We start from the raw sequence: 23,826 nt of genomic DNA, 5'->3' as shown, positions 1-23,826 counted from the left end.
ACTGTTCTACATTCTTTCCCTGATTCAGATAGAGTTGTACTGCAAGCTGATATCTTTCCCTCTGATTCTGAAAAATCAAAATAACCCCCACATACTAGACTATGCTACTTTCATTCATAAGAAACAGAAAATTCACAGATATTTCTACAATACATTACAGTGTATTTTCACTTTAGTGAAGACTTCACACTTGGAATATTTTTTAAAAGTCAGAGCCACTGGTATTTGACGCACTTAAGCTCTGCTAGAGGTATGTTAATTATTACTTTGGAATGATCTGTTAAAACAGTAATGGCTTTTACCGAGTTAAATCTTAACGAGAATGATGGAAACAACCTTAGATTAATGTGGTATACTATAAGCAATCTAAGTCAAAGCAGAAGAAGAGAAATGATAAAGTACTGCATAAACTTAAATGTAAACCACCACCTCATTCTCAAAATAAATTCCCTGAAAATATTTCTATTTCAATCATGAATAATTCCCGTCCAAAATTCCCAAAAGTGTTTTCTAGAGAAACTCTATAAGCAAAAGCACTAGTGCAAATCCACATTTTTAAGGAAGGTTCAAATTCTAATCTATTGATTGCAACACTCTACTTGTAGACTGGCTTTGATCCAAAATGGGAATCCTGTGTTTACCCCACTCTGCTCCTCAGATGCACATATAATGTATGTAAGGAACAGTACTATACATGAAACTAGATACAGTTCTACTATTTTATGAGATTTCAAATGCAAGCTCAGATTTGTCCTCTAACCTTTGCCTTCTACCTATCCCAAATCCAAATGCAAACTAAGTGAACCGAAGCTCTTCTTGACATCCTGACTAACAAAAATCTTTACAGTCTGCACAACCTGAAGTCTTAAAACCCAGACCCCAGTAATCTCTAAGGTAGTTGCTTATGCATCTTGTTGCCACTGGTGTTAGTTTTTTCAGCACAACCATGGCATGCAAGCCCAGGCAGCTGCTACTATTCAGCCTTATCCAAAACGTAAATTTTATAGAGAGATCCTCAGTTTCCCAAGTTGTTGGAGCATTAGGAAAGCAAAAACCAAACAAGGGGAAGATTTTTGCTTAGTCAGATACTGAAGGAGAGCAACAGCCATGGAGAGCAGATGTGAACTTGGTAGCCTTAGGACAGTGCCCTACAATGCAGCATGAGAGAGAGCACAGGCCCTTAATCTGCAGAGAATTTAACTCTGGTTTCAGCATTGATAGTCTTTCTGAAGATGTTATTATTACTAATTTTACTTAAAGAAGGGAACTCACCACACCTTGGTGAAGAACTGAACAAGATCTTTCCAGAGACTTGCATAAAACTGGAAAGGCCTTCTCAAAATACAAGATTCAAACAGGTTCAATGAGAAAAATCACCTAAGAACAATGTAAAGCTAGCACACAAGTCTCCCCATGAGAGAATTAAGCAATATCATTCTCCCTCCTCTGTACTGCCAGGACATAAGAATAACTTTATGTGGTACATAAGAATAACTTTACGCCAGTCCCTCAGCGTGAAGTGGAATACTTACTCCATGAGGTCACAACAGATGGAGGATAAAAAGGCTGAAGAAGGAGACAAAACCCCAGAAAACTGATACAATTTATATATTTCCTCCTTTCAATGTGACATGACAATACTATCACTGTGAAAGCTTACTTCAGTGCTAAAAACTGTGGTTCTACCAAGGAACTGAGAAATAAACGGGAAGGCAGGATGCCTAGGAGCAAGGAAACGTTAAGTCCTGTGTTCTTAAACTAACCTCCTTAAGTACATGCTGTGTATGAGCCTAGAGAAAAGTGCTTCCTGAGCTGGGGTTAGAAACCCAGGAACCCAGCTCCTAATCAGTAGATGAGGACATATTCTCAATTTTATTTTTTTTTTTTTTTTAAATTTGCTTCTGCTAGCCTAATGCTAAGGCACTTCCACAGGTGGGACTGCAAAATTTTGGAAAATTTGTTGCCTTTTTCTTTTCTCTAAACCATACTGGAACACTTCTTAGGACTTAATTTATCTGCACAGAAATTACCATACAGATTTTTGCAGCTCTTTGAGATCTAGATTTTTTACATTTTATTCAGCAACAATTAGACAAAAGCTAGAAACCTTTTCTTCAATGTATATGTTGGTATAAAAATATGTCAATATTTTTATAACTATGCAACTAAAAAACTGTTTCATATAATTTGAGACCTGTTTAGACCTCACAGTCTAGTATTGTTTTGTTGACCTTTTATTTTAAAATACAGAGGAAATCTTAAAAAGTGCTGACTCCAGTTTTAATCTACTGTATTTTAGGTGTTTCAATTCACAAGTACCATTAAGCGCATTTCAGCCACAGAGAACTGTGAGTTCCAAAGGAATGCCAAACTGCAAGCTATCCTGAGGATCAGAGAGAGCATTTATTTCCGTTTCTGGTCTGCAGTCCAAGTCAATCGTCAGCATTTATAAATATGCCTTGAGGGCATTTGTGTTGTTTGTAAGGATCTTTCCAGGGCCTGTAGAGGACCTTTTACCTGGACTTCTTCCAGCTACAACAGATCAGTTTAAGACAAGGTTGTATTTCTCCCTTCAAATCTAGCCTTACTTATATTCTAGGACAATTTCAGCTACAGAAACTTGAAGATTATACTTATCTTGATATTTCCTTCACTGGCTGACAGTGTAATATCAAAGTGTTGCACAATTACACATTCATAATTAACATGATTAAAAGTATTCATTAACAACTAGTAAACTAGAGTATGTCAATTCCAGAAGAAAATCCTGTTACCTGAATGGGAACAACCCTCATTACTGGAGGCAGACTTCCTTCAAGTGTACAGTGAATAATTACAAGCTTGAAGTGGGAATTACAAAGCACCACGCAGAAAATCGAATGCAACACTAAAAGCATAATCAGCAAGCAGAGAAACAGTTTTCTGGCATGGCGTGCTGAGAAGTTTGAGAAAGATTACTCTCCTCACTCAAACATTAATACTGCTTTATTATTGGTATGTTTCCAAAGGAGTATCCCCCACTTCACTGCTATCTGTGCAAAGGCATTACAAATTCAAGTGCAAAACAGCTTCACCTTAGTCATCAGTCTACACATATTCAAATCCCCATCCATCTGAACTTTGCCATTAATATCCCTCATGGCATTGCTGTTTTGACAGCACTTTTCTTTGTGATGACACAGACACTGTGGACATGGCTGTCAGACCAATTACCCTGCCTGGAGGTTTTCATCCTACCATGAACAAAAATTACTGAAGCCCAGCAGGTCACCAGAAATCCTAGCATAACCCTCACACTCACACAGTGTGTTCTGAGAGCCAGAGTCAGCGCTTCAGAGCACAAAGCCCACAAGGTCTTCATAAAGCCTCAGAGAAGAAACATTAACAGGGCAAGGTCACATTACAAAAAGATAATTGCTGTGCCAAAAATAGCTCCACATCATGACACAACAGTTTGCATAAAGAACAAACAGTAGGGAACAACATGCTGTGAGGCTATAATTCAGTTTGAGTTCCAGTAATAAAATGAAGGAGAACAGTACAGTTCAAACAGCTTGTCTATAGGTACCTCCCAGAATTACTAGAATTACAGCTCCACCATTTCAGATGCGTCGCAGATAACAAACGTGGTAACTGAGTCTCCCTCGCCAACATGTCCTGTACCCACCATCACATTTGCTGACTGTGGCCCTGCTTAGCTGCATTCAGGTTTGTGAAGCAGCTCTCAGACCAGTATAGATGTCTTCCTCACATGGGAGGATGAGCTTTTAACTGGCTGCTCAGTGTGCACCTTTGCTGCCAGTCTGCAGACATCTTAAGTGAGATGCTGGAGCCCATGATAAACCAGTGATGAAACACTGAGCAAGCGAAATAAAGGAAATTTACAAATATGCCTAAGTACATATAGAGAAAATTGCTACAACTGAGAAGCCAACAGCCAGAGGCTTTTCTCCAAACACAATGTGAAAAAGTAAATAGCAGAAGTTCCCCTCACAACAAGACATGTGGACACACAAGGTCAGTGTTCTATAAATTCTCACTTCAGAAGCAGAACTGCAGGACCAGTGATTTATAGGCAACTCCTGCTGACGTTTCTAGTTGCTATAGTAGAGATCATGTGCCTTCTTCACAGCAGTAACATGTAAAAATCTCCTCTCTATTTCATCTCCTAAAACTCTGTTCCTGGGGCCCATTAGTGTGTGCTACAGATGTTGCTAGATAACCTTGAAGAAAAAAAAAAAAAAGTGGTTGAGCCCTGGTCTCATTTGTTTTGAATAGATAGAACTTGTGCACCTCCTTCAGGCTGTACCTCTCAGTAGAGTGTCCAGTACCTCAACTTCCTGGAGTGTGGGGGTGCCTTTTTTTCTAAGCATTTCCTCCACAATTATTCCCCTTGATCAGGTGGCCCATAGTATACACCAACCACAAGGCTCCTGTTGGTGTCTCTGTTTAATTCTGACCCACAAGCTCTCAACCTGTTCATGAGCTTTGCAGAACTGTATAAATATTGGAATACAAATTGGCCCTGGACCCTCAAAACCATGTAGATTTGTTATTATGGTCACAATGACTTTTATTTTAAGACCAAAGGCCTAAAATTATAAAGAAATAATAATAATTTATAAATTATTCTTTCAAAAAACAGGCTTCCATTCCAATCAGTTTAAAGATAACAGAACATATTTAAATTGGTGATAGGAGAAATTCTTTCTTCATGGAACTGACTAAATACCAGCATCACCATTATATTTCAAAGTATACTAAAATCAAGTCAACCCAGTTTTTTTTGATTAAGCCAAACCATTAGCAATATTTTTCTAACCAACTTTTCACAAATGGAAATTCTCCAGACATGCTTTGAAACCTGACATCAAAGTCAGGAAAACAAAGACAACATTTTAGAGTGATAATAGGAATCATACAGAAAAACCTACAAAACCACGTCATTCTATCAGTTGCTGCCATGTGTTCTACAACACCATGGGTCTGCCAGTACTACAGATGTGTACCATGGGTCAGGCAGTACAGCAGATCATGTCCTACCTAGGCTTCAGGGAGCGGGGACAGCTGGAGGATTTTACCTGTCAAAAGAAGGCTTTTCTCCACAGTCAAAGGCATCCTGTAACTCCTTGACAAGATTAGCCTGCCCAGGCAGTCGAAAAAGGCCTTCTTCCTTTAACCCCCTCTGTCGGATAAAATCCACACACTGTTCCACCAACATAGGAGCCAGGTGATTCCCATATCGCTTTTCATATCGGACAGTATCTTCCAGCTTCTGGCCAAAAATACCTGAATGGAAGAGAGATGTGACTTGGCTGAGAGTCATAAAAACTCCTGAGGATTCCATGTCTTCTACTAAAATGCACACAATTTACAGGTTATTTAAATACACGGACAATTAATTTACTCCTTTCATAACGATGAAATGCTCAATTTCACCTTTGATACACTCATGGAAATAAAAAACTGACATATTTTATGGCAATGTTTAAAAACATTAATTAAAGTAAAATATTGTAAATTATTTTTTTTAGATGGTAAGCCCAGAAAACATAGAAATCATACAAATAGGATTTTTCTGTCACAAAACATCTGATTCAAAAGTAACACACACCTCCATCTTCTTTAGTTTACACCTAATTATCTATAAAAAAGCAAGTAGTTCCTGTATCAGTTTCAATGGCATACAAAAACTACGTTTACACATGGAGACCAAAAGATTTATAAATATAACTCAGGATTTCATTCCTACTACATCAAATTATTAACTACGTTTTCTCACATGAAAAGACCATTCCTACAATGTATTACCAATTGAATTATCACTGTCTGCTTTATCAACAAAAAATTTTGTGCATTAAAAAAAATCCTGACATGGAAGGTGAAATATGTCCCACAAACTGCAAGGAACTTGCATTCCTACTTAACCTCAGAAGAACATGGAGGTTTTTTGACAGAATTAACTTCAACCCTGATCTGAGGAAATCATTGCTACTACTGGAAAGGCAGCTACTCTTCATAACTTATTTTGCTTCTCCCTTTCAGGCTGCAGAACCAGCCATCATAGCAACACAATAATATTGGGGCATGTGAGGCATAGAATATGAGACATGGAAGCTCAAGACTACTTGAATTGTACTGATGCCAAATTGAGACAATTCAATGTCTACATATAACAAGACAATGAATAGTTCTAAGGCAGTCATGATCAGAAAATTAAGACCAAATAACTACTTGTGCTTGGAAGGCTCATTTTCCAATTACATACACTACAAAGTGGAAAAAAAACCCAAAGCAGCAAGACAAATTGTGCCCTTCACTGAGCATTCAGTTCCTACCAGTTTACAAAACATTCAACAAGAAGAATAAAACTGTTTTGTTTTGCTTTTTCTAAAGAAAGCCCAAAGTTGAGCTAGTCAGCTTTTGCTTTTGCCCCCAAAATCTCATTCTCCCATAAATTACAAGTGCCATTAACAAGTAACCAGAAGCTAAGACAACACTGGGATTGAAGCATTCTTCAAAGTGACCTGCAATGTGTACATTTTTCCCCCAACAAAAGAAACACAACTCACACCTCAACTGTAGGGGGAAAGTTGCCTTTCGTGTGCTCCAGGATGTCATGGCAAGAGGGTAGCCAAGCTGTCAGTTGCCCATCCTGAAGGTCTGAGGTTTGTATTAAGTACACTTATTTTTACTGTAGCACAGGAAATAACTGTAGAGAGTAACTGAAGTCCAGCCACGACATCCAGAAAGTATTCTGAGATGCAGTGTTGCATACTTTGCAATTTTCATGGTACCCACACCTGTGGATGCCAAAACCGGCAGTATATAAGGGGACTGAATGTCACACAGTCATTCTTCATTAATTCACTTTTTTCATGTTGCACAAAACTCACACCCCAACAATCAGCAACCAAAGAAACTTTTGAAATGTCAGTTAGTCAAGCTTAGAAGAATACTGACTGATGTGGAATATTTGGTGTCCCCAAAGTACAGCCTCTTCATGCTGGCAGAGGAGTTAAAATATGTTTTCTTAATTCTTACATAGCTTCCTAGCCTGCTGCAAATTGCCTATGGAGATGGCCGGAGTACTAAATTAATTCAAGTTTCTTGTATTTGTTTGAGTTATTGGTTGTTGCTGGTCAACATGGAGGAAATCCTCAAGTCTTTTTGTTTTCTAGACCCTCCTTCCAATAGTAGTGGAATTAAGGAGGAAGGTCCACAGAAAGTCAGTTAAGGAATCTGCATGATTATGGGAATTTAGGGATTTCAATGTCCTCCTTTAATATACAAGACAGCTGCTGTCCAGTGCCCCCAAAATTGTCCTTTCTCCCAGCTGAACAAGCCCAACTTCCTCTGCCTCTTCTCAAAGGAAATGTGCTGAGCTCCCAAGCATCTTGATGGCCCTCCAGTTTTACCTCTGTCCTCACCCCCTCTTTCTCCCCCCACTTTTTTAATGGACACAGTATTTGGAAAATGGTCAAAACCAAAATGCCAGGGAGACGGGGTTAATCTCTTGTTTGGGCTCTACTCCTGCTGACACTGGCTGTCAAACCTTCCTTGCTCCCAGGTCCACTGCTGGCTCATCCAGTTTACTGTCCCTCAGGGCACTTCAATCCTCTCTGCAGAGCTGTTTCCCTGGAGTAATACCTGCTTAAGTGTAGGACTTGACCGTCGTACTCCAGTTTGTCCTATGAACATACAGTCTCAGCTTCCCTTCAAGAGTCCATGAGATGCACTGGCAAACAATGCAGGTGGCAACCATGAAGTATTAAGATATCTGTAACTACCGTCAAACTAGTGCTTTTTAGAACAAATAGATAGTAATGAGTGATTCACATATGAAAGGTGCCATATTAAATGGACATGACAAACTTGGTGTTGTATTGTAGTAGCAAATCCAGGTACTGAGTGAAGGAAGCCTTAAATACCAATCCCTGAGGAAAAATAAAACCTGATATGATGGAGAGGTAACCAGTGTCAACTAAAAAGAAAAAAAATCCAAATCAGAGCCTAAAATCTCCCTGTTCTGGTCCCTGAAGTGTAAACATTTGATTGTTTCTACTACTGACTTTAATAAAGGGCATTGTAAATTAAGGGACTTCCATTGAAACACTTAAAATACTCATAGCAAGGAATGCCTAAAGGAGAGACAGAATAACTATAGCAGTTGTCTTGGATTTGGCTGATTGGATTCAGATCCTACACAATCCTCAGTATACAGCTGCATTGAGGCTGGCCATATACATACTTGTTAGCCAGAGGGGTAGGCATATGCCCTGCCATCCTCATATGTTAGATAAAGCCTCAGGGACTTGGCTTCCCATCTATATGACTGGTGACAATAACATATCTACCTCACAGGCAACAGTATCTCCATACATAGACTTTGGGAAACACATAGCTAGCGTAGTAATTCTGACAACCATGTAATAACCTGAAGTTAATACCCAAGTCTCACGGAAATCATCATGTTACACCATTAAATGCTTCTGAAGTCACTACTTACTACATTCTGTACTCTCCAGTTTGTTTGGTTTTGGAATTCATTTCAGGCAGGCTTGGTTTGGTTTAAAAATCTAGACTGAACTTCTCAAAGGAAGTATTTCCTGCACCTAACAAATGCAGAACACTGCACCAGGCAGCACTTGGCTGTGAAAGGAATCGGTCATGATAAACCTGCATAAATATTGACTTGAAGTTAGAGACTTGCTGATGCCTTATGGAAAAAGTACTTGGTTGCCAGGGGCAGAAGTGCAGCAACATCAAAACTCTGCTTCTACATCACATTGTCATAACTTTTACCTTGTACATCACCTTTCTGCTGTCGAGTTTTTCACTGTTTTGGAATAAAAGCCACAATTATTGCCCTGTGAGGTGCACGTTCTTCCATTTGACAATGATGAACACGACCAGCTATACCTGCTACATACTACCATCTCCTTTACAAAGAAGCAAGGAAAAGACAGTACAAGTTATGGAGACTACAACATAACCAAAACCACAGAGATAATTTCATAGATTGTTTTTAAAAAGGAAATTTCCACTACAGTAACTGAAAAAAGAACATATCTGTGGAGAAGGAAATTAAAGAGAACCTTCATAACTTGTGTTGTAATCCCAAATTCTCCTCCTCAATCTCAATATTTCCAAAATCCAGAAATGGACAGACACACAAATGCTGATCTGTGGTGTGTTTATCCTTGGGATAGGGTGCCAGAGGGTAAACAAACAACCAAAACCAACAACAAACCTTGAGATTCTGAATGGCAGCAGCTTGGCTTTTCCACAGCTGTCAGAAGGCAGGGAAATGTACAGGATTCCAGTTCTGACCAGTTATTAGATTTAATCAGCAGAACTGCTTTTTCAAGGAGGCTCTTGAAGGTCTTTAAAACTATATCCAATTAAGCCAAGATCACATGCAACATCAAAGAGGAAAATCACATGACAGTAAAGGGCACATTGAGAGGTTATTGATTAACTAGAACATTCCTGTGGCAAAAGTTTTGTAAATATTTTAGAAAACTGGATTTCCAAGCCTGAGAGACACCTATATAGTTTATGAAAGACACTTCAGTGCTATATCCAAATTCTGCATATGTCTACTCAAGAACTGCGAAAGCAGTTTTCAATGGTACACATTCACAGAGTATGATTTTAAAACCAAAGAATGCTATTAGTCAATGATTTCCTTAGCTACTGAACACAGGCAGGAGCCACATCTGAAGTCTATTTACTCCAAGCTTCCGATTCAGTAAGAAAAAAGGATAAAGACCTAGGCAGCAATTCCGTCTCCTTGCACTACAAGGAATAGTCTGAAAAAGCTCATCTGCCAGTCTAGCTCTACTACAGTGCGCACACAGTGAGCCAGAAGGTTTCTGCCTTTCCCAAGCCATCCCTCACCAATTCAGATGACAGAATAATTTTCGGACAGCAAAATGTACAGAAGCCTGATGCTTTCAACACAGAAGACCCACACCTGTACGTGTGTTCTCTCAATTTGCATCCTTCCAAAACAAGTTCTGACTTTATGGGCTATACTGATCAGAAAAGGTCAGTTAAGGTCAAAGGAATTGATCTCAGCTTATAATCTGGATAAGAATTTTAAGCAGTTCTCAGTTCTACATCAGTAACTCATTGCCAGTGAAAATAGCCGATCAGATGAATAGCTTTCAACAGCAGAGCTGAGAACAAAGGTCCTGGAATAACACAAAGAAGTGGCTGTCATGGTCATATAATACTTCATCTGGAATTTTAAATAATTATTTATCATCTTTCTGCTCCAGTGTACCCCAGCTCTAACTGCTGAGTAGAACAAACGCAGAGAGTATTTTCTTCTTCTATACAGAATTCTGTAATGTACATGAGAGGAAAAAAACCCACAGAAATAGTGGTGACAGAATTTTATTCGTGCCTGACTCATTTTCTTTCCTTCAAGCCTCCTCCCAACCCACAGACAGTGCAATGTCAGCAGTTAATAGGATAAGATAAACTCCTGTACAGCTGCACACCAGGGGTTACTGCTTAAAAAAAACCAACACTGAAATAAGGGCAGAACTGGTTACAGGCTGGAAAGGAAGAGAGGGAATTTTAAAAACATCAACAGGAACATATCACAGTTGATCCCATGAGGGTCTACGCCATTCCTCTGGCTATGGCAAATGCCACCTACTCCTCCTCCGAAACTGTTCACCTTCACCATGATATTGAATGTTCTCACCACTGCATGCCAGAAAGTTATACTCAGATCTTGCTTTCTCGATTTACCCTGCATGAGCTCTCAGGAGGTTCCTGTGGTGGTATTTAAACAGAAAGTATCTTCTCTAGATTGGATTTTAAAGACAATTGGTTCTGTCTCTGTTCAGATACCGCCCTCTAAGCACTGACTTCTCCTACGACATGATCTCCAAACAGGTCTCACATTTAACTTTTTGGTGCCCATCACAACGCAGCTTTGATCTGGATTTCCAGGAAAGGTTCTACACCTTGAATCATCAGTGAAGATGATGATGTATCTCTGCCTAAACATATTTCATTATACCCTTGTGGTTCTTCCAATGACTACTCAATTGTTTTCTCTACTCATTTTTATTTTCTGCGTGGTGTTGCATAGCTTAGAACTAACTGATCTACTTTATGCAAGCATGGGCTAGATTTGCAGAAAGTTAGTTTTGCCTGTCCTTATGTTTAGGTATACAGTCTGCAGGTGATAATAATTCAATATGCCATTAGTAAGAGTAGTGTGGCTTGAATGAAAATTCAGTTAACATTCATCTCTCTGCTGACTTGAGTGGCACATGGAGCTGGTTAAACATGTGCACCCAGCATTCTGCAGCTGTGATCTATAGGCCGCATGACAAAACCCTTGACAGAAAACAGTATAAGAAAGCAACTGAAACAAACAATACCTAAAGGAAAGCAAATTAGCAGCATGGCCTCCATCATTCTGTCCTCTGCATCAAGCACTGCAGTCTCACTTGGAGTTTTAGACATGAATAACTTGTGTGTCAGAATTTACAGGGAAAGAATCAGGAGCTGAAGCTCTTGAAGCAGATAAGGTTGCACCGCAGGCACAAAAGCAGCTGTCTGCAAAATCATCAGTTAATCCTTTATTCAATTTCCAAACATTTCTCAAATAGTTAGGCATATAAACAAGACACAGACAGTTCTAATTCACACTGACATCTTGAAATGCACTAGCACACTTCATACAGACAAATTCACGTCCTCCTGCCCAGTCTCCAGAAGGACTGAATTCCAGCAACCATGGGAAATGCTGGTCTCAGAAAGAGGGCAAACAGCTTGCAATACTATCTCAGCTGCAAGTGATAGCTGATCTCTACTGCAGTTCTGCACCAAGTCCCTCACTGGTTGTGATCCCTCATTTCAAGGCATCAGCTCTGACTGCCTGCACACACAACCCTCAAAAGCAATGATGCCACTACATCACTACCAAGTCTTGCAAGCAGAGAGCTGCATGGTCTTGCAAAACAACAAATGGCAGCATGGAGGAACAGTTTAGGGAGGAGCAGGAGATGAAGATGTATAAGTCCTTTGCAAGATCATTTCTCACACCTCAGAACATGATAGTTTAGTCCTTTCACTTAGATTCCTCTGTCTAGCAGTTTTTAAGGTATCACCAATATTGTCTTCCTTTTGCACACAAAGTTTTTGTCCTCATCACAGAGATAGTTTGTCCCCATCCATCCCAAGCACCATGATACTTTATCATCATTTGTCATATCTCTTTCACAGACATGTTTTCCTTCCATTTGACATATTTGAAAGCCAGCCTCCTCTTTGCCCTCCTCCCCCCAGTACTGCCATGTTCTGTTTCAACAGGAGTATGTGCAATGCAGAAGAAAACTGGCTTTAAACATCTCTATGCAGCAGGTCGAAAGGCAAATGCAGGCTGCAGGGCAGCAGGATGAAGTGGCAATGCAGCACTTACAACAGGACAGTGCATTGGAAGGCTACACTTCAGTCCACTAGAAATGTCTGAAGCCAAGAACTTCTTGCATTCTATACAGATGCACATCTGTCATGTTGCTTTGCTCCCCCTCTTATCCCTCCTCCCCCCACGCAGACGAAATGCAAAGCCAAACTCTTTTTCCTAATGTTCTGCCAGACAAATGAGCAACTCAGAGCACCACAAGTCTGATTCCTCCACTGCTCTCACTGATTTTTGCTCAGAAACTGTGCAACAATCTTGTCTCAAGCTACATCATTCAGGCAGCCCATTCACGGGCTATTATGTAGAGGGGTCCATATCAGCTGGCCAGCTACAAACAAGTGAACAAAGAAGTAAATAAATAATCTGTGAAATGTTGGCATCTGCATTTTTTAATGCTTTTTGTTTCAGTAACCTCATCTGTCTGTGCACACACAGCCCCCTTGACTTCTTCACTAGCAAAACAGAACACACTGACAAAATGGACCTACCTTTACGGAAACTAAAACACCGCTTAATTCTCCTATAAGTTGTTTTAGGAATGAAAGGAGCTGCTGCTAAGGCACCTGGGCTGCGGAATCCAGCATTTCTGTCTTCAGGCATCATACAGGCCAGAGCCCCCACGCCCCTCCAAAGCTTTCCTTTACCAGCTGCATCCAGATAAAACACCACGACTTCTCATCATTACTGACTGCTGAGGAGTTTTAATAATAGTGTATTTTCCACTGGAGCTAGGAGATTTGTGGTCTTCCAGATCTTGGGTAGAGCTTGCAGTGATTTCAATGTTCTCTTCTCTGCTTCAGTTTTGCCTTGGGGAACTATTTCCTTCCGTCTCTCTATTTCCTTTTGTTTCTTTTATTTCCTGCAGCAAGACAACTGTCTATTATGCAATGTCATACCAAAAGAGTTTCAGCAAAAAAAGATATATCTTCCATTCAAACAGAAGTGCCTGCACAGACGAAGGGGGAGAAAAAGCTCTTCTACCAGCTGGAACGAGGGTTGAGTGGCAGAGACTCCAATTCCACAGGAAAAGGTCAGTGCTTCATGGTGTACAAGGGGATAGAGAAGAACAATACCAAAAAGGCCACTGAAGAATTTGCTGGGATACGATACTCCTTGCTGGCTCCCTTTATCTCTGCAACCAAAAAGCAAAACCAGCCCTTTTGCCTGAAAGGCTCTCTGTCCATAAGAGAGTACTTTCAAACGGCCCTTTACATATCCACCTCCCTGTCTGATGTACTCCTGGGCTTCTTGCTTGTTTTATTGCCTTCGAACCACCAGAAGCTCTCATGGGAGAGGCACTTCAGATGCGGCAGGAGCACATCTCTGCCGGCAGGATCCTGGGGAGCTGCTGAGGAGTACGCACCTCCACATGAGGATGCTTTGCTTGCTCACTCCCTCCCAGTTCTGCGCCTGGCGATGGCAGCCATGGCTGCTGCTGCTATCTGCGCCAGACCCTCGCGTGCTGCAGGTGCAGGGAAATGATGCGGAGGAGGGAGTCGCCACAACGCAGATTTGACTGCTCCTCCGTGTGACTTTGAGTTGACTTCAGGCAGCTGTTGTGTGCAGCAGCTTGAAAAGCAAGCAGGCTGTGTCTGGCTCCCACAGGAGGTGCCAGACCTTACACTACTATCCCTGCTAAAATGCTCATGCTCCTTCTCACCCTCCCCCTTAGTTGTGAGCTCTGCAATTAAAGTTCAGGCCTTCACTCCTGTAAAAAAAATAGCCTTTTAAATCTAATCAGGAAAGGAATTTCATGTGTAAACAGCCTTCCAGGCTTCTGTGCCCTGGCTCATTTACATTTCTTTTTCCTTTCAGAGTTTTTTCCACAGTTACCTTATTCTTCTGGTGCAAAAAAAATTGTTTCTGACTACCTTAGCAGATTTCCACCTGCCCTCCTCCTGCCTTCTCTTTCTAGCACAGGTTAACAAATAACAATTTAATTAAGTTGTTAATAATTTACAGGTCTCATTGCTCTGGTATCAGGAGTCCTTTCCCACTGCCAGACAAACTTTAAATATTACTGGCTCACCAAGGCTCAGACACAACCATTGCACGTGTGCACACACACACATGCAGCTTGCTCGAACTGCTTAAAAGAACCAAAAATTCAAATATGTTACTTGAAGTGGCACCTGACTTGTATGACACCAGACTATTGTGGTTTACTATCTAGTACTGAAACTTAGGAAGCTGATATAAAAATGGTGTTTTGATTAATTAGCTGTCTGAAATAATTTTGTATTGCAAGCCATTACTTGCTACTGGCTAGTCATCATCACGTGACTGCAATTTTTCTGTATCTTGTTTATGGCTAGTGTAATAGGTAATATTTTTAACTTCAATGGCCATAGCTTATAAAGGCAGGCAGACAGGCAACATGCGCCAGAAATGCTGTTCTTTAGAAGGTGCAGACTACTGCAGCAGCTGTGGCAACATCCATGTAGCAAGGGATGACAATGAAAATATAAGTGTGCCTAGCCATACATACTTACAGAATGTTTAATAGGGCTTATGAAGACTTGTTCAGATAGCTCACACTATCAACTTAAGTAACAAGTAGTTAACAAAACCGGGAACATGCTAGCAGCACAGCTCTTAATGGTGACAGATCCCAATGATACTGCTTTTGCCTTGTTATCAGGGTCAAGTCTTTGTGAACACTAAATGCAAAATCATGTTCTATCTATTCTCGTATTTTCCAGAGAGTTAATTGTTTGCTTCCCAACACAAATAATCCTGATTCAGTGTATTTTCTCAAGAAATCCAACAGAAAAAACCCAGTAATTAAATAGTAAGAGACTGCATCTGTGTCCTGTTTTATGCAAATCATCATGCAAAGTCTTCAGCGAGCTGCTTCCCTCACTAACTGTTATTAAATACTCCTACAACAATGGTGTCCTGAGAATTTTCAGTGTGGTTGGAAGGATTCCCAACTGAAAACCAGAAATAGCTCCTGACCTATAAAAGCAAATGAGAGGCTGATGAAGGAAGCATGGGGTCAGGACTTGGGAGATTTGGTTTCTATTAGTAGCTGTGTGCATAGACTTGGGCTAGAAATGGAGTTTCACGTAATCTAGCTTCCCAGCTCTTCAAACTTGAAGACAATTCTCCACTGGGTGAAGAACTAGAACTGTGGCCTTTCCTCACAATTTCCACAGTGATGCTGGAAGCCAGGTGCGAAAAACCAAAGATACTCTTCGAAAAATCCAGTTGTGTTATGCCTCCAAATTTATCATTGCCACAGTTGCTTATGTTACTACTGGACTGGAGTAAGAGAACACTAAGGTCGGTATGAGGCCTGCTTTACAAAAAGAAAATCGGGACGGGTAACCTTCATGCTACATAAACAAGCAGACTTCTTACCAAAGCTAGTAGCAGAAGTCTGTACTCCTCGCACCTTGTCTCTAGCAAACCAACTGCCTGCCTGTAAAATATCACACCTTTTAAGAAAAACCTTTCCCCTTGTGGGTTTTGGGGCTTGTTTTTTTTGTTCTTTTTTTTTTTTTTTAAAGCATCCTCCTACATGCCTATATCGAGGACCATGCCAGCTTATTAACATATAGAGCCAGATCCCAGTGAGACATCTGCTTAGCACCATCTTTGCGGGACGTATTTCCCCAGGAGGAGCCAAAGAGAAGACAATCATGTCGGAAGAGGTGCCAGGCAGGCCCTAGCTGACCAAGTTCCTCAGCGCATACCACCAGCAAGGCCAAAGCCTTGTCTTACGAACTGCGTGACCTGAACAGAGCACAGAGGAAGATGGGTGGCTTAAAAGAAAAGTTTTGTTTAAAATGGCAGTTTGCTTTCAGTCCCTCCCATCCTCTCTCCTGTGGTCTACTTGGCAGTTGAGAAAAACACATTTGCAGTCAGCAGTCACAGTTTTCAGTCATAACCACACCTCTCAGTCATTAAACAGCACAGACAATCCTGCCTGATTCACAAGACCAAAAAGTGCCTGATGCAATACAGGTCCTCTTTCACAGTGGAAAAATATTTCTATCCACAGACTTGGAGAACTGAGAGCTCCAAAGAACAAGACTGATTAACATACTGTCATTTTTCATACATGCGTCAATCATACTTGTATTATAATAATAGAGACACATTATCACTAGAATAATGATGATGAAAATAATGATAATAATTTGCAGCCCATTCAACACGAAAGCTTTAAAAAAAGACAGCTAGACATCCAACAATAAATTTTGATTCAGTACTACTACAATTATTGAGTATGCCAATCAAAAGAAAAATAATTTGTCCTATACTGCTACTGCTAATACTTTGAGACATATATTGGAGTGCATAGCTTTATATAATACTATTACTAGTCTTAGCTGCCACTTGTAGGAGAATCACTGACACCTTCTTGTAACAGGCATTTATGAAACACATGGACAGTCTTCTAGCTGGTGATCAGAAAAATTCCCATCCTTCTCCTCACAGGAAAGATGATTTCATATAGAAGACCAACCTTCTGTGAAAACTTTCACTCACGTTGGTAATGCACTCTCATGTACTATCCACACCAAGGGAAATAGTTCCAGACAGTTTAAAGCCTTTTAACTGAGCCCTCTTCATGGGAATATGACCGATACCTGCAGTCCCACTGAAAATAAAGATCTAGACCATTCTCCTCCTCCTCCTCACTTCAAAACTCTGGTTGTGAAAGAGACAAAGGAAGAATCCTTATGTGTCTTTGTGTATCCAGGAGCCTTGTACGTTCCCTCACTGACTCACCTCCTCCAAATGGTGCCCATATAACCCTGCGAATGGATTTTACCCAATTCTCCATGTCATTCTGTGTGCTCGCCATAAGAAGGTAGGTCTCATGATTAGCTGTCATCCGCTCTCGGTCTCCTCCTGGAAGAGAAGAGAATTGCACTTAGAAATCCATTTGCTTTCCTGCCCAGCCAAGTTCTGCCAGACTGACTGTGGAAAGCAGTAATACTGGGTCCACAGCAAGCAGAGACAGATACTGTGCTGCGTAGTGTTCATTGCCTGACATGGCATGAAAAGAAGGTTCTGCCAGTACACTCTCCATGAGATAGTGAGAAGCTGTCATGCTTTCCAAAGAAAATGAGAGGATAAATGTCACTGGTAAACGAAAACAGCCCCATGCCATTCTAAGAACCATGGAGGCCCACACTGATCTTGATATACACACTGGAAATTTTGCAATAGTTATTGTACCATGACAGAGAGAATAAATGCAGAGAGAAATAAGCATGCTTTGAAAAGTGAGAATGAATCCATTTTTATTTCCAGGAACATGATATGTCACATTCAAGGCAACAACATTTCATACACCCAAGCATTGCTGTGAATCTTTAAAGGAAGGGAGCCAACAGTAGCAGCTGACATAGAACAACCCACTGCCTTGGACAGGTCTGATGACGATTAGAATAAGAGGGAACGCACTGCCTTACTATCCTTTATTTAAAGGATGGGCCAACACTAAGAACGTCAAAACCATAACTTGGCTTGCCACAGCTCCAGGTTCTCACAACTGTAGTACTGATTCATCTCCATTCTAATGGGTACTACGTTAGTGCAAGAGCACATGGAGATTCAAACCACCTTTCAAGCACTGTAGAAGGAGCAAATCCTTCCAGAAAGATAGTGCCAGACACTTTGAAGCTCTTTCACTGAGCCAAGGGCATACATGTATACTTCACGAACAAACATGATGCACCTAGAAATACCATGAGTTCTCTGTTCCTCTCTTTCTAGCTTCTCCCACCCCTATTTTTGATTCTAGTGACACCCAAAGTAAATATCTTTGCTCATCACAGCAAGAATACTGCTCCTGGGAGGCCTTCTGAACACTGCCATGCTTAGTACTGAGCATTGGAACAGCTAGGTTTTTAAAGAAAATTTCTTAAAGGCTAGAAAATGCAAGCACAACTTCCTGGCACAACTGTTTCAGAATGAACCTACTCGTATAGTTCACACTTCACATAATTAGAACACAAAAACTATTGGTGAACGCAAAAGCCAGATTTTCCCAGACATGGCCAGATTCTACTGAAGACTTGTTCTTAAGGTTTACATCATCATTCAAAACTTAAATTTGAGCTTGAAGCTAAAGATATCGCTCCACACTCAAAATACAGCCACATTCTTATACCATAAGTTCCCCACAAAGGCATCCAAAGAAGTAATGCAACAACCTGAAGTACAATGCATTTTAGACTATACCACAGTTTAAAAGTCTGAACAACACTGTTTTTTCACTAAGACATAGTTGAAAGATAGGGATAATCCTATTTTAAGTGCCAACACTACAGAAATACCACCATGAGCTAAACCGCATTGTATTTTTTTTTAATCCTTTCACTAATTAGCATAAGAATTGGTACAAAATACAGGTACAGAACTATGCTAGGTTCCATCATTATTACCTTTCAAGAAGCAGGGAATCAAAGTATGTGGAGTGGGAAGCACTTAGCATCCTAAATAGTAGCACTCCACATCAACTCTGTCCAGCAGAAAGCACGTAGTCAAGCTCTGGAAATTTTACTTTTGGAAAAATTTTTAGTTGGGCAATATTTCAAAAATAAAATTAACAAGATCAGGGAACAGACAAGAAGAAATGACCATGATTCAGGTAGGAGTCAAAAAAACCCCAGAAACAGAATGCAGAAGGGACATCCTGAATCTTCAGTAGGGCCACAGGACACTTCTGAAAGACACTGTTTAGAATCTTCAATTCTTTTCCTCCTTTAAAATACTACTGCTATGAATATAATGAAGCATCATGATCTCAAAAAAATCAGACATCTGCTCTTATCATAGATCCTGGCATTAAAGTACATCAACTTGAAAATGATGCTCAGCATTAAGTCCATTACAGATGCGAATGCATACTTATTCCTTTCCTGTAGGAATGCAAATCTTTTTATACTTTAACCTGTATCGCTGTATAGGTCCAGATTACGCCTTCTCTAACTTCCTTTCCTGCATTTGAGGTCCAAGTACAAGAAATGCCTAATCCTGTGTGTTGCAGCATGCTTGTGAATAGGCAACTCAAAGAGCTTGCATATAAATTCCATTTTTGCGGGTTTTCTAATCTTTTCTCCTTGTTATTTTGCAGGTGTCTGGCATCACAGGACCTAGAAGGAGCAGAACCTAATCTACCTGACAAAAGAAGCTGACTCTTGACATGTTCAAGATGAAAAGCTGCTGTTTACACAACTGATGGGCGTATCCAGCCTCTGGTAATGGCCAAATTAACTGGATCTGTACTGATTTTCAAAACCACAATCTCATATCACTCATTTTTACTCCTGCACTGGCTACATTGAAGGGTGATTGTTTCCTGAAATACCAGCCACATCAGCTCTCCTGGATTTTATAATCCATCAATTAAATGTGAATGCACAGTCATTTTTCATTCAGATGTGAGGGGTACAACTAGTCTTTCCTTCTTTGCAGTCTCTTCCTGCCTAACCCAGCACCTTCCTCTTACTCGAATGTACCCAGGCTGAGCTCCGAAATAAATATTTGCTTTTAAGAGCATCTTGGATTTCTCGCAAACAGTAGGTCTAGCATTCTTGAAAATGGAATGTGAAGGGATTAAAATCATACTAACTATGTAAAAGAGAATTTTCTCCCAGGAGGAACACCAAAAACTACACTTAATCTGGTTTTTTTTGAGCTAACAATATCATGGCCAACCTCAAAAGAATATTCACATCTCAACAAAAATAATTTAGGGGCCATTTCAAAGTGAACCGGTTCCATACTCCCCTGTGTGTTTCTCTTACCCACAGTTTCTGAAACCCTTGCTCTCAGTTTGAGAACTGAAAGATGCTGAAAAGCAGACTGGCATTACAAAACAATCCATCAGGTTTTCTTTAGAAACCTCCTCCTACTTGGATACTTTGGATTTGTTTCCTACATTTTTATTTTTCCAGGAAAATGGTAACTATTTAAGATTTTAGCTTTCTAATGTTTCAGATACACCTCCATATGATATTCAAATATGAACTCTTGGCTACCCGTCACACCTCACAAAAAGTATGAAGCCATATACTTACAAAAAGAGGAATTGATACTCAGACACTAATTTCTGAAAGTCTTGCCCGAGGAGTCCTTTGCTTTCTTTCTCCTGTACTCTCTGTGCACTTCCATTTTCTTAATTTATTTTTTTTTTGTCTCTCAAATAATTCTCACTGCATCATGGTCTGGAATTCTTTTTGAGCTACTACTGTCCATTACCATGTTTCTGCATAAGTGCACTGAACAGTGCTGCCTTCTTCTCCCACACATCCCAGTATTATCTGAAGCCTCAGAGTTGTACTAGCCTTTGTGGTAGAAGAACTGATCTTTGATAGTCCATACAAAATGTTTGCAACTCAGAAATGTACACATCACCCTGTGCAATGAAGCAGGCATGCTCTTCTCCATTCAGATGCATAGTAAGACTATGTAATTTATAAATTTATAAATTTATTATGATAACCTTACCTTGATATTAACACTAACCACTGCTGCTTTAAGCATAGAAATCTGTTCTGACATACTGACGACTTACTAAAAGACAGTTCAAATCCATACATGTCTGTCTTCCACATACTGGCACTGGCAACTACAGGTTCCATCTTCCCTCAAGTAAGTCAAGAAGACTCTATCCCAGCTGTTAAATCTTAGAATCACATCCAACTTAATGGGACATAAGAACTTTTCTGCTGGCCACCACCTGTGCTCATGAACACTGTGTATCCCAAGTCTGATGAAAACCACACGCAGGTGTCTTTCAAAGATGATTTGTGTTCCTGCATTGAGGTGATATGGGTCAGTTTGCCCTTCAAACTGCCTTCAAACTGTTTGAGCACTAATAAGTTCTAAGTTCATTCCAAAAGGGACAGTGGAAAAACCTAACTGCAAAAATCTTGGTCAGAACACAGGTTGAAATTTGCAAAGCAAAATGAAGGAGCAATGCAATTGTAATTTAATGAGATTTTAATGTCTTATTTGCTCTGGGATTCATTAAGAAACCTTCCTTCATAGCAAGTGAGAATCTGCATTGAAGGCTTAGCAAATGCTGCTTCTCATATGACCGATTTAAAGAACAGAGACACAGAGATTTGAAACTTGGAATATTGTTGGCCTGCACATACTGCTTGCTAAGCAGCAAACCACATGTTTTACAGGGATGAAAGATGTCCATGAGCTGAAGATGTGGACTTCTGAAGCTAAAAATCAACCAAGACGCCAAGACCAAAGCAGAGGAGGGAGGGAGCTTGATCTTGGAGTATAAAAGACAGCATCCTGGAAAAGTCTCTATTTAAGAGATATTATCAGAGCCACCAGCAATGGAAACCCCAATAGCCAACAAAAACAGAAAGCTAGCACTAATCTAGGCTGCACTGAGAAAGTCACAGCTCCTTGCATCGAATCCTAAAATGCCCAATTGTTTTATCTTGCACTGAGCTCCCCAGATACTAAATTAAAGGTACAACCTGTGAGCTCTTAGCATTTCATTCAGATCCACAAAGGAACAGTGTCCAGCTTAAAATCTAGGAGATATGAGCATTCATCTATCTTAGTTTATTATCTGATGATTACTGAGATTTTTAGGATCTGTATTTTGAAGACCTTCCTCATCCTCAGACACAGATCACAAGCAGTACTTGTTTCCTAGAGTCCATTCCGCCTACCCTTCCCTGTCACGAAGATGCGGGTGCCAGCATGGTTAACTTTTGTATCTTGCCCTTCCCCAGTGTTATTTGCACTTGAAAAAAACCTCATCTCTCTTCTTGCTCATGGTAAATCGCTCAGAACATCTGATTTACAGGTTGCAGCACACATTGCTGCCTTCCCAGTTAATCAGTACAATGTGGAAGTCAGGGGCATGATTCTTTTACACTGCTGTTGATAGTTTTCAGCTTTCCAGATTTTTTCAAGGTTGACAGTATTATTGTGATATAAAATGCAGTTTGAACTGTCATGTTTGCTTTTGTATTGTAACTTTCAGCTGTTTTCCGAGTTGCTGGTAAGATTTTCTACAACCATTAATGATTCTGATACAATATTTTGAAACTTCGCAAGCGGAATAGTTCAAAGTGGAATATTATTATTTGAGCTGAAGTACAGTTAAGTTTCGTCTAAGCAGTTGTGTTTTTTTCAAAAGTTAGACTGAATGACCCCCTGATAGCATGTTCTCTTCCAAAACAGGGTTTTCCAGACATTGTTTGTTCTTTGAAGATGATAATGCCTTGTGTGATGTATGATCTGTGCTGAACAGATGTCTCTTCTTCTGTAATCACCTCTGTTTGCTGTATTTCCTATCTTAAAGCCAAGGTCAAGCAGAGCTGAAGCCAGTTCCAAATTAGGACAAGTTTTTACTGTTGCAAAGTTTCATAACATTCAAACTAGACCATTGAAAGTAACAGAATATACATAAGATTTCTAGGAAAACTTATACATAAGCATGTAAGTGGGAAATATATTCTGTAACCAGCCTTTGTCTCATTGCACATGATTGATTAATAATCACTTCATCACTTCCATGTGTTGCCCAGGACTGATAAAAGATGCTTAGTCTTAGTTTTAAACTATTTGCTGGCATTTTCAGTACCAATTCCACTTTCTTATTGACGTTCAAGTTCTGTGAAACCATACAGGAACAAAGATATAGTTTTCTCAGCCATACTAAGTGAGATGAAATCACATTTGTCTGCCTGCATAGTGATGTAGTGAAGACTGGTGATGAACTCACAGAAGCAGAGAGATCAGCGGAGGCAGGGGGCGGGGAGAGGGAAGGGAGGGAGGGAGGGAGGGAGGGAGGAAGGGAGGAAGGAAGGAAGGAAGGAAGGAAGGAAGGAAGGAATCATATTTACACTATGTGAGTTATACCTTTATAGGAAATAAATTGTTTCAGTGCAGTTGCCTGCAAGTATCCTAAACACACACTCTGGCAAACTTTCTGACAAAGCATGTACTTTAATTTTGCCTGGTCTTGCCAAACTATTATGCTTAGTGCAGGGAAGCAGATAAATAATGTGGTGGATCCACCAAAGACACACACACATTCCTTTCTCAAGAAGGAAGGGAAAACATTCCTTGTCTCTTGCAATGGAATCTCCCATAGGCTTTTTTGGTAGGAAGATGTGGAAAACATAAATAAATGAAAAAACAGAGATTGGCCACAAGAAATGCACTCTGTGTCCTTCATTACTACTAGGATTTGAGAACTATACAACATTGATCCAATTATAAAAAAAATATTGCAGGTCAGACTCATCTATGTACATGTACAGTGCCATCCCAGAGACCTATTTTCAAAGCTTCAATCATAAAGAGCTTCTTCTGAAATGATAAATTCAAGACAGTAAGAAGAAAGATAAGAGTCTTGCCTAATGCCA

At 40.1% G+C, this 23,826-nt stretch overlaps 1 protein-coding gene across 6 annotated transcripts in view; it reads right to left on the bottom strand.

Annotated features, from left to right (window-relative positions):
• ARHGAP24 (Rho GTPase activating protein 24) overlaps positions 1 to 23,826 on the bottom strand; it is a 169,523-nt gene that overhangs the window by 12,972 nt on the left and 132,725 nt on the right. For 4 of the 6 annotated variants that reach the window (XM_069855379.1, XM_069855381.1, XM_069855383.1 and 1 more), the window contains 2 exons: positions 17,195 to 17,317; positions 5,082 to 5,310 (listed from right to left, as the gene is read on the bottom strand). In XM_069855379.1, coding sequence (XP_069711480.1) covers positions 5,082 to 5,310; positions 17,195 to 17,317 — 352 coding nt within the window. Of the gene's footprint in view, positions 1 to 5,081; positions 5,311 to 12,942; positions 14,098 to 17,194; positions 17,318 to 23,826 lie in introns of those variants that run through there. The other 2 variants (XM_069855382.1, XM_069855385.1) reach the window with 2 other exon arrangements.

The sequence above is a fragment of the Phaenicophaeus curvirostris genome, chromosome 4 (assembly GCF_032191515.1).
Source record: "Phaenicophaeus curvirostris isolate KB17595 chromosome 4, BPBGC_Pcur_1.0, whole genome shotgun sequence".
Lineage (NCBI taxonomy): Eukaryota > Metazoa > Chordata > Aves > Cuculiformes > Cuculidae > Phaenicophaeus > Phaenicophaeus curvirostris.
Note: the sequence above shows the minus strand (reverse complement) of the source record. Positions and strands in the feature narration are given on the sequence as shown.